Source organism: Falco cherrug, chromosome 17 (genome assembly GCF_023634085.1).
Source record: "Falco cherrug isolate bFalChe1 chromosome 17, bFalChe1.pri, whole genome shotgun sequence".
Taxonomy (NCBI): Eukaryota; Metazoa; Chordata; class Aves; order Falconiformes; family Falconidae; genus Falco; species Falco cherrug.
In genome coordinates this window covers 4,245,837-4,260,354 of record NC_073713.1, presented here as the reverse complement: position 1 = coordinate 4,260,354, position 14,518 = coordinate 4,245,837, and the positions used below count along the sequence as shown (strand labels likewise).

General features: G+C 43.8%; 1 protein-coding gene across 7 annotated transcripts in view; it reads right to left on the bottom strand.

Annotated features, from left to right (window-relative positions):
• Positions 1-14,305, bottom strand: part of APLP2 (amyloid beta precursor like protein 2) — a 47,666-nt gene extending 33,361 nt beyond the window's left edge. For all 7 annotated transcript variants that reach the window (XM_055728502.1, XM_055728503.1, XM_055728504.1 and 4 more), the window contains exon 1: positions 14,147-14,305. In XM_055728502.1, the coding sequence (XP_055584477.1) occupies positions 14,147-14,227 (81 nt within the window). In that variant the 5' untranslated portion in view covers positions 14,228-14,305. The remainder of the gene's footprint in view (positions 1-14,146) is intronic.
• Between the last annotated feature and the right edge of the window lie 213 nt (positions 14,306-14,518).

Genomic DNA, 14,518 nt, shown 5'->3' with positions numbered 1-14,518 from the left:
ACACCGAGGATATGTTTACACTTAGAACTTGTAAAGTTCTGTCAAAAGCACAAGTAACTTCTGTAGATTACAGGTCTATTAAAATAGCCTGCAGTTAGTACGTATTACTGAGAATGGGTAACTTAGCTCTGGCTCTTTAACACACTTAGGAAATAATGCAAATTGGGATTTTCAACCAAAAACATCCCCCACACCTTCCCACACACCACCTCCTGTTATTTATTCTGAGAACTGCTCGTGGCTTGTTATGGACCATCTTTCAGACAGCGCCTGACATGGTCGCATGCAAACCAAAATCTTTTAAGAACCTTTAATGTCTAGGGGCACAAAACCCAGTGCTTTAAAACAAAAAATAAATCTTTGTATTTGCTCTTTAAAGATTCCCATTCTGATATGCTAAGTTTATTCAGTAAATGGTGGCGGTTTTTTTCTTAAATAGAAAACTTCAGTGTGACCATCACCCCAAGAAAGTTTGGTTTTCAGCTAGGTGCACATAGGAAAAGTTCCTAGCATTTATAGCTAAAAAAACAAATGCAAAAGAATTCACTTCGCAAAACCATCTCAAATTCTCACCAAAAAAATGTTTTTTTCATTCTCTTGCCTGCAGCTATTTTTGATCCCAGTAAAGACTAATAAAACCAGTGAAAGGCTGCCAGTTTCCTTCCACTAACGCTGGCAACCCAGAGGCAAGCGAGCAAGCACACTAGCAAGCGGGAGCACGATGAAGAACGACAAGCACAAGCTTACTTAAGCAGCAAAGAGGCTGAAGTGCGCGAAGATGTCTGGGAGCAACACTTCTCACTTCCAAGAGTCGAATGGCAAAAGCTTTATTGGTTTATTTTTAAGCTTGTCACCCAGCAGCCAAACATCTCGCAGAGGGATCCTGGTACCTAGCAGAATTCAGGCTCAAACCTCACAACATACTTCCTTCTTCCAAAGCAGAAGATAGAAGGTGGACCTCTACGTATCCCTCAGAGCTTTATTTATTTATTAAACCTAGATTTAGCAGTCTGACACATGTGTGAAGCCACATGACAAAAAGCATTTTGAAGTAGCCCTAAAGTTTTGTCAGCAGCAGGGTCACAGAAAGCGAAGGACCTCAGTAACGGCTTAATAGATCGCAATTTTTTTGCTCTTAAAAAGCAATCCTGACTCATTTAGTCGCATTTTACTTCTGAAGCATTAATTTATCAGCTGGGGTTTAATAGTCACAGCATCATATCGTAGCTAAGCTAGCATACTGAAACTCTAATGGATGTATTAAACAGTTCTTTCAAGGGAAGCAACAGATCTCTACTTAGGATAACTGCTTAATGCTATTAGAAAATTAAGTGGTAATTTATAGCACAGACTAAAGCTGGCTAGGTTGAGATCCCCTTTACTGATTTTGCCGATCCAGAAAGTAAAACTAGTTTAACAGAAGCAAGCCTAGAACCTCAAATATTTCAGGGCTAACACAACATTTGCACAACATAACACTGCATAACATTTAATTGCCTTTGGATGTTATACAAACACACCCAATTTTCACATGCCGAGTTTTATAGCGCTTCAGTCTATTGAGCTGTGTCAGACAGCGTAGCATCGCATGGAAATAAGCAAAATGGGAGAACCGATTTTCGTCTTTGATAAAATGAGATTTCAACTTGTTAGCAATTTCTTCTGGGTTTCAGTGGGAAGAATGAACTCTGTGTACGTCGATAGCCATTTCCTTGAGGTTTCCTTAAGCATTTTCTGGACATTTTCAAGGTAAGGTATAGAAAGTAGTGGGTTTTTTTCTTTTCTGTCTACTTCGCTGAACTACAATTGAACATTAGGCTGGTAGAAGTTATATACTGCAGCTGCACACACCTGATGGTCAGTTCTCTGATGAGTTTTAAGAAATGTGACACTTCAGTGAGGGTTTCGAAGCACAAAACCATCACAAGCTGAAAGCTTTATTATAAACGTGGAAGCAAAAACTACCTGTTCTGCAACAGCGAGGGAAATAGCTCTTTGAAAGAGAGCAGGCAGAACAGCTTTAGACAATCTAGTTATGCCTTAAAGAGGCAGAGAACTTCCATCGCCCCAACGGAAACTCCTCTCTGAGGTCTCCAAAAGGTACTACTATTTTATTTATTATTTTTTTCAACCCTTTGTACAGGCTGCCCATCTTAGCAGCAAATTAGTATTTTTTTCCTTCTTTTTTTTTCCGTAAAGACTTGGTATTCTCCAGCTGGAGGAAGAGTAAAGAAAAACTTCCAAGACGTGTTATTTTCAACACCAGGATTCCAAACAATTCTTTATTTTCCTGCTTGGAAAAGGCTATCAGTCAGTAGAAGAGAATTATTTACTTTTTCTCGAAGAGGCTTTTTTGCCTGCTCAGATGCTCTTGTCCCATGTGATAGACCCTTGAGTGAGAACAAAACCACTGGCCAGCTCTCACAAACAGGTTTTACTTTCCTTGACCCTACCAGCAGACACGGGCACAGGAATGGACATGCTGACTTAACATGCAAATCCCATCACTAGGGTGGCGACTGAGGGAGTAGATTGATTCGTGTATTGATGCAATAGGCCACTCACCATTTTCCTAGCCATAGGCTGAGTAGTTTCAATAGAGCTTTCACAAAGTCAAAAGATGAAAATATTGCATCAAATTCTAACCCCGGGGAGTGGTGGTTTTGTTTTTCCACTAGTTGACTTGAGACATGGCCCACTAAGGAGGCTTTTTTAACGGGCCATTGGCACCCAAAAAAGCTATACCGAAATTATAGCTCGGCAATACAACAGCATGAGAGAGTCAGAAACATTCCACAGTCTCACATCCTTATTTTGGACGTAATTTTTTAAAAACACAAACAAACAACAAAAAATAACCACCAAAAACCAACACCCCACAAAAACCCTTGAAAACCCAAATGAGCTCCTTAACAGACTATGTCTTAATTATCTTTGAGGCTGCCTCTCCCTGCAGAATCCCCAGCTAGCCTAGACAGCAGCGATACCAGTACTAAATGAATTCGTGTTATGAGGCGAGGAACATTCAGAAGACTGTGAATATTGCATTGAGAATTTTTGTATCTGATTGTAATACCAGTTTGAGGAGGAAAACAGGTTAGGTAACCAGTAGAAAATGAATTCATGTGTGTCAAGGCTGTGGGGCAATTCTAAATCCTGGACAGCAAAGACAAATGAACTAGCTATCCACGTGCACAATTCCATTAGAGGTTGCCTGTATTTTCATAGTTATACCTATCAATACAAGGGATGTGACTGTAAGCCTAGAGAGGCAGGAATAATAAGAACAGCCTTCTGCTTTGGGGCTGCTATTTGTTCCCAGAGTTAATTCTCACCACTACAGGAAGCATCCTCACAAATACTGCTATGTACACGATTTTAGGTTTCACTCCTGAGCCAAGGTGTTGCAGAGGGGACCAACTATCCATTCATATCCAGGAGAAAAAATGAAAGCAAGAAAGTCTGTCTGCAGACAACAATAGGCCAAGTGTTTCCACATGCAAACTAAGCCCCAGTTTCATCTTTCTGCAATATGAGCATTTGAAACTTGGCTTGAATTAAAGATGTTCACATCCTGATGCATTCCAACAGACTGTACCACTCCAGCATGTTCAGCCTGTCTGTATCTTTATTTTGTACTTTACATGACATGTGGTGTATTTTGCAGCTTAATGGCTATTTTAATCCTCTTCATCACTGAAGAACGTCATCCTAGCCGTGATGTAGATACATACTGTTAGATGGATGCTGCTCAGAGATGTATTTGAAGAGATATTCCAAAGCACAGAAGTCATTCCAAGGCAAATATTACAAAACAGAAATCTCAGCTTTACTTGATCTGGAGTATTTAAAGCTAGCTGCTATAAACAGTAAGAGTCTACCAGCCCCCTGTTACAGCACAAGAAGCAGCTTACAGGCAGGTCAGCAGCATCCTCTTAAAAAAAATATATATTAATAACTATGTACATGGCAATGCATCTCCAAGTCAACACCAGGGGAACAGCAGCTGAAAGTTTCACTACAAACCGCCGTGCACGTTAAGCCCATCGTAGTTAACTTTGCTGCCAGCTGTGGCTAAATGTTTCTTCTGCCTCAGTTATATGATGAAAATAAATCTAATCATCACAGGCTATTAAATAAAACACCAGAATAGCGTGAGTAAAGCTATCAGCCACTTACACAATGGGGACTAATGATTTAACTTCTTGCGAAAACATTAAAATTTTTGTTAAACTGTTAAAACTGTAAAGACAGTGACAGGAAATATAAAAAGCCAAACTGAAACCAAGGGCAGCAAGGCAAATGAAGTCAACTCATCTTTCCTTTTGCCTGAAGCAAAAGGCCATTTAGAGTCTTAGAAAGCAGCGCTCCTGGCTTCTCTTCTACGGTATAGAGGAATCTCACAGCCCAAAGTTTCGTGGGTGTCTTCACAGCACTCTTTTTTGGAGCGACCAGTTTAGCTGTCTGCATACACACGCCTCGAGTATGACACTGGCATTTCAGAACAGTAATGCTCTTGAAATACATCAGCATCTATTACAAAAGGACTACAATGATGCATTCTAGTCAGTGCCCTGCAATGAAAGAGGGAATTAACATGCTATAGATGCCCTGTGGAAAAGCTCCCATACGGTTATACTTTGAAAAGTATTCTTCTCATCACGCTAATTCCCATGTGAAGCAAGTTGCAGAAGCTTGCTCAAAACAACTGAGCACAACGAATCCATCCAAACCTAGGAATTTCAGCCTCAACTTCAAAATGCCTTTTGTCTGTATTGTGGGTTTTACATTTAAGCAAATTTGAAAGAAGATTTCCTGCCATCTTAACAGCCCTGCTACATTAGGAATCCAGCTCTACTCGCTAGTCTTCCTTGAGGCCACACTGCTGAGTGAAGGACCTGGTGGACAAAAGGACTTTGAGGTGATCAGCTGGTTGATGTTTATTTCTTTGCAGCTCAGCCTGAGAAACAAAGACACTCTGAAGCGAGATGCAAGCAGTTGAAACGAAGCATTAATGCATCTAAAACACAATGCTATGGATTCAAACGTATGGAATGATTTCAGCTCTTGTGGTAAGTTCTTACAAACTCAAATGTATCTTGTACATGCATGCAGTGAAAGGACCAATAAAAACAAAAGCATAAGCATGTAGCCAGAAGGTGAGGGACCCAAGCAAATCACAAGCCGTGATTCAGGCCATAAAGCCAGCTGCAGGGATACAGCAGTGCAAAATATTACATTGCAGCAAGCCTGCACTCTGGCAGGCCATTCATCTCCTGCCTTTGTTATTGGTAAATTGCTTCCGAGAAAGCGGCTGTTGCCCTAAACAGAATATCCACATACTGACTAGCTTTGTTGCAGAGCAAGTACTGATGCAATTTGAACAAGACAGCATTTATCAGGAGTGACAAGGGCAGGAGCACTTTTCTTTTTTTCCTCCCCTTCCTGTTTTTAAAGCCTCCAGCGAGTCTCCTCTCTCTTGGCTGTGGCACGATGCTCTGCCCCAGGCCCAAGCTTCACACATCCTCAGGAATACCGTAAATGCATTCCTTGACCCTCGTCAAGAATTCACTCAGCCTTTTCTGGGGTCTGGCTCTTGCCCAGGTAAGCCCGCAGCACCGCGTACATTCGTGTCTGAAGGCTGAGCTCTAATACACTAATACGTCACAAACACAAAAATCCCAACTTCTTTGGCTGGCTACCAAGAAAAGAAGAAAAAAACAAAACCAAAACCAAACCATTCTCCGCTGCTCAACATTTCCAGTGCTGAGGCTACAAGGCTCTACTTAAAGACACTGGAAATTAAGTAGTTACTTGAAACCCTGCAACAAAAACTACTTAGAGGCACTTAATCTTATTGCAGCAGTCCAAATGGGAGCTGCAAGCATCCTGCTCCACTCAGGAGTAGTAACGGGTTTCAACGATAACATGCACCCTCAACCATTTCTCAGTCTCCCTTTCTTCCCGACAGGCAGCAACGTTTAAGTACATGCATGAGCACTGCCATACCCTGCACTTCAGGTCTAATCTTCGACCAAGACCGCTAACACAGGCTAACGTGCTTAGCTTGGATCCCGACACCGTTTCATTCTTCAGGGTTTCTAAACGTGTATGTGATCTTGCTGCATAAAACAAAACAGACATCAAATTCAATTTCTTCAGCAAGAGCTTTGATAAATTATGCAGAGAAAGACTCACGTTCAAATGCAGATATACTCACTGGGAACTCAAACCACAGGTTTGAATCAACATTTTGCATTTAATCTTTTGAGAGGAATACTTAGCAGATTAAAGCAAATCTGCCCCTCTCTATTTCAGGCCACAATTACTGTAAGGCTACCAGCATAAGTAGTCAACCAGCGTTTGGTATTAGTGAATTATACTAATTCACGCAGATTCCTCTAGGACCACTTTTGGCAAGTTACTGGTCCCAATATGAATGGGAAAAGATTAAACACCGATAAAAAACCCCCTACTACTAAACTCAAGACCTGGCAACGCGTCATGCCAAGTCCAAAACCATACAGAGAATTTGGTGATTAAAAGCTTTATGCTGGAGGTTACCATACATCTAAGCAGAGACCAGCTTCTGTTGTGAATATGCAATCCAAATCCGCTTGAAACCTAACATGAGTGCATAATGTTTATTGCAACAGATGGCATAGGCAAGATTTTTCCTTTTGTTGCTGTCACTTCACACTACGCAATGACATCATAACTAGTGGGATTCATCAACCCAAAATCCAGAAGAAAAGGGACAAAGCTTTCAGCAGGGAGCTGGAGCTAAAAATAACATAAGAGCCTTTAAAGGAAAAGGCTCAAAGATTAAAAATGCAAATGTTTGACTTTTGATTTAAGCATCTCAGTAATGACGTTTGCATAGGGCAGCTCCTGGAAAACACCAAGTAGTTTTCCAAACCTGTTTCATCTTTGCAACAACATCATCAGAAGATGATTTTTGAGGTCTCCTCACTGACTATTTTAGTGCTTTGAGGTGGCAGATTAAAGAACCCAAGCACAGCATCTGCGTGAGAAAATGCAAGCTGCTGCTGTAGTAGAGAGTTAACAGAATAATAAAACTCTAATGCAAGCATTAAAAAAAAAACCAAAATAGCGAGCAGAACACGTCAGGCATTTGAAAAGATGACCCAGGCAGCAAATGTTTGTTGGAGGAAAAGACCTAAATGAGTAAGGGAACTTTCAAGGTTAAACATGACTTTTATTTAAACATGAAGTCGTCACCAAGATGATGATAATTAGCCACTCTTAAATGGAAACTTTACTAAATATCCACCTACTGTTCCAGCAAGGAGGAACCACAGCCCCAGACATCTGTGTGCTTGTGCGCGCTTGTCTCCCTCTCTCCGTCCTTGACCTGAATCAAAATACACTTTTGACTGCTGTAATTTTGTTAAAGAGAAGCTTACTGTATGAAATTACTTAAATGCATCCCTGTCACTAAGCCAAAGCCTGGAACCTGAGTGCTGAAGCATGTTTATCATCCACACCGCACCTCTGCACGATGCCACATATTAGCAACACTGTCGATAGCCGAGGTGAACCGTAACGCTACCGATGACTCGATGCCTCACCCCGGAGCAAAGACACACGGAGCTTTACCGAGACAACCAGGAAAGAAGAGTCAGCTCCCACCTTCTGTGGTTTTGGGTGGGGTTTTTTTTCAGGTTGCATCCAAGTTGTGCCAGCAATTTTTAAGCCCTCCATACATGGAGACTTGTAAAACTTGAACTCAAAGTCGTCATTTCATAGTGATTTTTGGTTAGTCTCAAAGCTCAGAAAAGCCATCCCAGCCAAACAATTATTGATTTTGTCTCCTCTGTAAACTTCTCTGAATCTCACGCACTGCACAGAATAATGTCAGACCCCACTTCATCAGCTGAAGGGCTTGTTTAGCCGCAACAACCTGCCGTACTGCTCACCTGTGCAGCAAAACCTGGCAGTTGAAGTAACCAATGAAACTTTCCAAGATTAAGAAGAGGAATCCCCCAAAAGGCACCATCAAAGATGACTAAATTAAACTCTATAGCCAGACACTGCTCAGCAAGCTTGAGAGCTAAGACTTCCCCTAAAACCACTGCTAAAAGATGTTACGGCAAGGCCTAACACAGTCATCTTTAAAACAAAAAAAATCCACAGGGGAAAAAAAAAAAACAAACCAAAACACACAAACCCCAAACCCAACAACCTCAAGCGAAGCCATCATCCTGGCAGTCAGCACACCAACATCGTGGTAGCCCAAAACAGCAGCAGCAGCAATCGTCCTCACAGGCTATCGTGCCAGTTCAGCCAGAAATAAGTCTTGATCTCCAAAACAGATGCAGAAATGTACACGTTCAGGAACCAGGTCTGCCTGTAACTGAAAACAAGACTTTCTGGACCATGCCTCCTCGCCCATCAGTCCTCTCCCTGACGAAACACAGAGAACCAACACGTGACTGGACTTTCCACTGTCACCAATGAAAAGGGAAAGTGAAATAAAACATTGGGTGCCAAGGAGAGTGCAATGTTGGACTCCAAGCACTAGTTACAAGTGATTGGCATGCTGCAAAAGACATAAACCAAAATGAAGGCCTGCAACGTGTAAATTCGTACAAGAACATGATCACAGCTGACAGCAGGAAATATGATAACAAAGCCTTATAACCAAATTCAATATATATATATATATATAGAGAGAGAGAGTTGATTTTTAAAAAAATAACAAATGCATTTGTTTCCCCACTGGTTAGACACAAAACATCCACTGTAATACTTCAAAATAAAGTGCTGGTAAGCAGCTTAACCGCGTGTGTTTCTGATCAGCCGGACACTTGATTACATAGAGCCAACCAGGCCACATTTTGCTGCTAGGAAGATTAGTTCAACACCATTGGCAGAACATTAGTGTTTTGATCATTCACCTCAAGCTGGAACTTAAAACTTTTATAAATGCACACAGAGACAAAATCTTGCATTTTAAACATCAACCCAATCAGACTGCGGAGCAAGCATCAGGACTTATTGACCATTTAAAAGCCACACCAGAAGGTGAATTTGACTTCTGTCATCTTTTCTGTGTGGATTTTCCGTTTTCCCATCTCTCGCATGAGGTAGTATAGCTTAGAGAAAGCGCAGTCAGAAATATGTATTTTAACTCCAACTGAGAAGGCAGATGGGGGTGAAGGTAGTAAATCTAGCATGGAACAAGTTGGGGGTTTTTAAAAAAGCATTAACCACATGCAAGTTCTACATGTGCAGTATATCCCTGCTTACAGTTGCAGGAATTAATAAATTAAAAGTACCACCAATGCAATTTGAGGAAACCCCTCTTAAAAAAATCCCAGCCAGAAACCTGACAGTTTACTCTGCTTACATCTTCCTTCTTACTGCTTTATAATTTACACCAATATGCATACAATAAATACGTATGTGTATATGGAAGAGTTGCTTTTAGACTTTGCGCAAGGCTGTCAATCCGCCTCCCTCTGCCTCACCCCACAAACTCTGGACTTACTTGCACCTACAGCAAAAAGACGAAAATGAAAATATTAGAAAATTAATATAGTCAAAGTGCCCTAAGGACTCCATTCACGGTAAGCAGTAAGGTAAAACCTGCGATAGGATATGCCATTCACCTGTGCCAAACTCGCTGCTAGTAGAGGAAGCAAAGCATGCCCATTATGGGTGTAGACAACACTTCCGGAGAAAAAAAAGGGACAATCTTGCAAGTTCAAGTACAGTTCCGAATTAGAAGCCTTACCAGAACGGTTTCTAGGCCACTGCAAGTATCTGAAGCATTCCAATTAAGAGCAAGCACCATCTTAAATTAACAACGTGTTTCAGAGGTGCTGACTGCATGAACTAAAAATCAATGACACTAAGTTTTACTGCACAGAAGTAGCATGAGAGCAAGCATCTGAAGGATTACGTCGATTTAGAAAACCTAAGCAGTTAATGAGAAGAGTCTGAAATGCCAAAGTGTAGAAACAGAGGTAAAGGGTTTGTTGTTCTAACAAGAAAGAGATAGCCGGGGACAGTCTATTTCTCCTCTATTTTCAACCCAAGAACAAGGTTATGGTTTAAGCACATTTGTAGAAGCAGATGCTACAGACAGAACGACTTCTGTTTACAAGATTGACTCTGTACGCCTCCAAAAGACATGTATATAGGAAACAAGCAAGGGCAATTTTTTTTTTTTACAAGCAACATCTAGAGAGAAGCCTAACCAGTATATAGAACGCAGACGCTGCATTAATCCCTCCTTGCACTCTAAGGTGCCAGAGCAGTAGCAGTATGTAATTATAATACTCTCGGGCAATGCGACGAAGACGTTCACCAAAAAAATCCCTGGTAGAGATAGTAATGCCTCAATAACATTTAAGAGAGGTCATAAATATTTCACGTGCGAAACAAGGAGAGCTGAAGGCCTTCTCCAAAGAGCAGAGCTTACCTTCATGTGGCATTCTACAACGCAGCAGAAATTCCAGAGCCTCTCTGCAATATCAGATGTCCATCTGATTTGCTTTATTTCCTTACACGTATCTCCACTTCACAGAAGCTTTGTTGAGGCTCAGAGGAGGCCCTGCATATAATCACTTTCACGTGAAAGCGTGCATTTCCTAACACTAGGAAGTGAAGTTTTAGGAACTGAAAGCAAACTGAAGGCCACACATTGAAGACTGGAATTTTACTGAGCCGTTTCTACTCACGACTTCAACACAGAAGTGGAAATTTCCCCTAGGTGGAGTTCTTTGTTCAATGCAGCAGGCAATTAGGAGTCCCTAAGGTCTGCAGAAATGGCACAAGACTGGTATTTTTGTCAGTGAGAATTTAAGCATACAATACAAAAATAACAACATGATAACGCATAATTCTGCTGTAAAACGTGCTGTTGGGTTTTTTTCCCCTCACCCCAAATCCTGGTAATTTGAAACAGAGAGGTAACAGACATAAGGATTCAAGATAAATTTGGAGAAAGACCACTAAAACCAAACGCGATTAAAAAAAAAAAAAAAGCAGTATTGAGTCCGCATCACCTCAGATTTCATTATACAAAAAGGTCAAGTGATAAAAAAGAAACTTTGCATCTTTAAAGGCCTTAAGGGCACAGCTGAAGTAGTTTATCATTGGAATACAGATCAGATCAGAATAGATCCATTTTCTTTTTCCAGTTGGCATCAGCGTCCTATTTGAAGTTCTCGGGGATGGCATAAGCAAAACACAGCAGTCAGTGACTTCAGACGCAACCCTAGGACACACAGTACCATGGAAAGAAAAACATTAGCGGCTGGGTATCAACGATTTCCCTAAGCTCTTCTATTCAAATTCATTTGGAAGAGAGACGGTCAAAGGTTATCTGCCATCAACACAGGATGATCTGAAAGGGAGACCCACTGTCACCACCAACACGCCCTATTCAAAGGTTCACATACCAATAATCTAAAAAAAAAAAAAAAAAATAAAATCTGCCACTCACATTCCTCTGTGCAGGAAAGAAAGAAAAAACAAATTGTAGTTGATAAGAAGATTACCGGGTGTTCTAGGGACAGGTAGCTAAGATAATCAAGTCAAAGAAAATCCACCTAATGGGACCGTGCCAACCCAACTAAACTAATAATTGCAGACATTGCTACGCATTTTCCTTAACTCCAGTACGCTTCCAAACGTCATCTTTATTGCTGGGGGGAGGGAATCAATCTCTTGCCTATTTTTCATCACATTACCTGACAGCACCCGGTAAGCATCACAGTATAAAACCTAAGAACAGTAACCATTTCGTTTCCTAAGCTCTGCACCAAGATAATTATTCTTGAGACAATCAGGCAGCAATAAAGACTCAGAGCTGCAGTCCCCCACAGACAAGACAATGGGAGAGGACGCAGCAAAACTAAGAATTAAAATGTCACAGTTGACATTTTGTGTCAGCAGATTAAGGCGGCCGTCGTGTCTTTGGAGGATGCAAATTCTGCTGCAGGAATGGCTGAACAGATTGAAGAGGCGTTGAGGACAGCCTGGTGCACTGACATAACCCCATGCAAGCACCGATTCGTGTCAGTGAAGACCAGGATGCTGCAGGGCACGAGTGAACCCCCACGCCTGGAAAACCAACCCTATTGCAGGTATCGCGAGCCTCTAAAAAAAGAACGATCTTTAATCCTTTTCATTTTAATCCTTTTCCAAGAGGTTGACACCCCCGTTCTCCAGGGCTGCCAGCCCCTCGTGGGGTGCCGAGGTGCGACACTGCTGCTCTCCCCTCCGTGCCAAACCCTTTGCCAGTCCTGTGACTGGCAAATCCTGGGATCTGCTTCATCAGATGGACACCAGGCGTCGGAATAAAATTACAGCCCCATTTGTTTTCCAAGCTGGCATTTTGTATTTTGTAGCACACATCCACAAGCAGCAGCAGCTTCCAGAAGGGATGCGCATAGCGGCCGAATTAGTCTCGGATATGACAGAGGAAGTGACCTACAGCTGGAGGAGTTTCCAAACAGGTGCAAGAGATTAGATTTAACGCGGCAGCCACCGCAGAGCAGCCAGGACAGTCCCCTACCACCAAGGTAATGCCAAGTAACTGACCTTGGCATTCACTAAAGACCCTCAGCGCAGCTCTACCGAGTCTGAAGTTATCTTTCCTGCCAGATAACCACCGCGCAAGTTTTGCCAAAGACAATTATCGCCACGTTCCCTTGATTTATAGAAATTTAACGAAAGGACTGGTACAACATAGGTGGAATACTAGCAGCCAAATAAGCCAAAGTCATTGACTAGACTAATTTCACACGACACATATTAACGATATTAAAGAACCGTGCTTATTGCCAGTTAGCAATTACCGCCAGCTTAGGGCTTCAGATTTCTGCATCACACAGAGGTAGATGTTCTGCTTAACCAAGCTTGTTAAATTTCACTGTAAACGATCAAATCAAGCCATTCACAAGTAGCCCGTTCTCTACCCATCCCTAAATAACCCAGAACATATACAAGACTGACACAATTGTTTTGCATTTCCAAACAACATTCAGTCATAGGTTATTAAACTCTATTTACATGCCGCGTTTGAAGCTCAGCATATACTTCGCTCTTTGTTTTGCTGTTTCACTCTTATAGATAGCGTATAGCGTGAAGTTTTTAAATCAACAAGATTTTTTCCTATCCACCTCATTGTGTAGGTAGCTAGATCACACAAACTTTTTGGTTTGGGGGGATGAAGTTAGAATCCCCCCCCCCTCCAATTACTTTCACATATGGAGGTGCAAACGCAATATATGGTCATATATATACACGTGTATGCGTATGTATGTGCATGTATATGTACCTATATGCATATACATGTATATATGTGTGTGTATGCATATATACGTCCGTGTGTGTATATTTGCGTGGCATCCAATCCGTTTCTATATTAAATGCATACTCTTTACAGTCGGTTTAAGCTCCCCCTCCAAAAGATAAGGCAACAGTTCAAACCCGAGGATTTATTCGGGATCTATCAAGCAGATAGCAACCCAATGGATTCCTTCAAGGCTTTTTTCTACGAAATCGCCCTCTAACACTCTTCTCAGCTTCTAGACCAATCTGTAGCTCACAGCTCTTGCCACCGTGCCAAGAATGCAGAGGTCACTTCTCAGAACACCCCCAACCCCCAAGGCAGCACACGCCAGCGGAGCCCCCAGCCCCCCAGGGACGGGGAGAGGCCCGCGGCCCGGCTGCAGCGCCCTGCGGACCGGGGGGGCCACACGCCCCCGCCGCCCGCCTCAGGAGGCCGGGCAGAGCCCCCTCAGCCCCCGGGGCCCTCCACATGGCCGCAGGCACCCCGCAGCCGCCGCTTACCCCCCCGCTGCACCGCAGCCCGGCTGCGGGCTGACCGCGGGTGATAACGCGCCCCCCCACACCCCGCCAGCTCGCCGCCCAGGGACGGAAACACCCCGGGAAGACGGCGAGAAAGTCCCACCTCGGCCGCGCTGGAGCCCGGCTCCCCCGCGGCCACCCCTCCACCCGCGGCCGCCGCCAGACAATGCCCGGCCCCCTCCACCCTTAGGGACCCCCCGAGGGAGCGCAGGGAGCGCGGCCGCCCCCGCTGCCCCAGCCGCCTGAGGAGACGGGCAGCGGCGCGCAGCCCCCAACGGCCGCCCCCGCCCTTACCCACCTCAATGTAGCCGGCGAGGGTGCCCGCGGGGCCGGCAAGCGCCAGGAGGAGCAGGAGGGGGAAGCGCAGCGCCGAGCCCATTTCGCCGCCGCCGCCGCCCAAGCGCTACTGCGGCCTCAGCGCCCCCCTCAGCGGCGCGTCGGGAGCCGCCTCGCAATGCCCCGCCCATCCGCCCTACCCTGCCCTATGGCGGAGGTGCTGAGCAGTGACGTAGCGCAGCCCCCCGGCTAGCCGCCAATCGCCGCGCCGCCAGGGCACGCTGACCCCGCCCCCGGGTGAGTAAGGGTGGCTGGGCGAGTGAGCCACGCCCCCCTCCCCGCTCCCAGCCAATAAGAGGCGGCGCCGGAAGGCTGCCCCGCCGGCGGGGGGCGA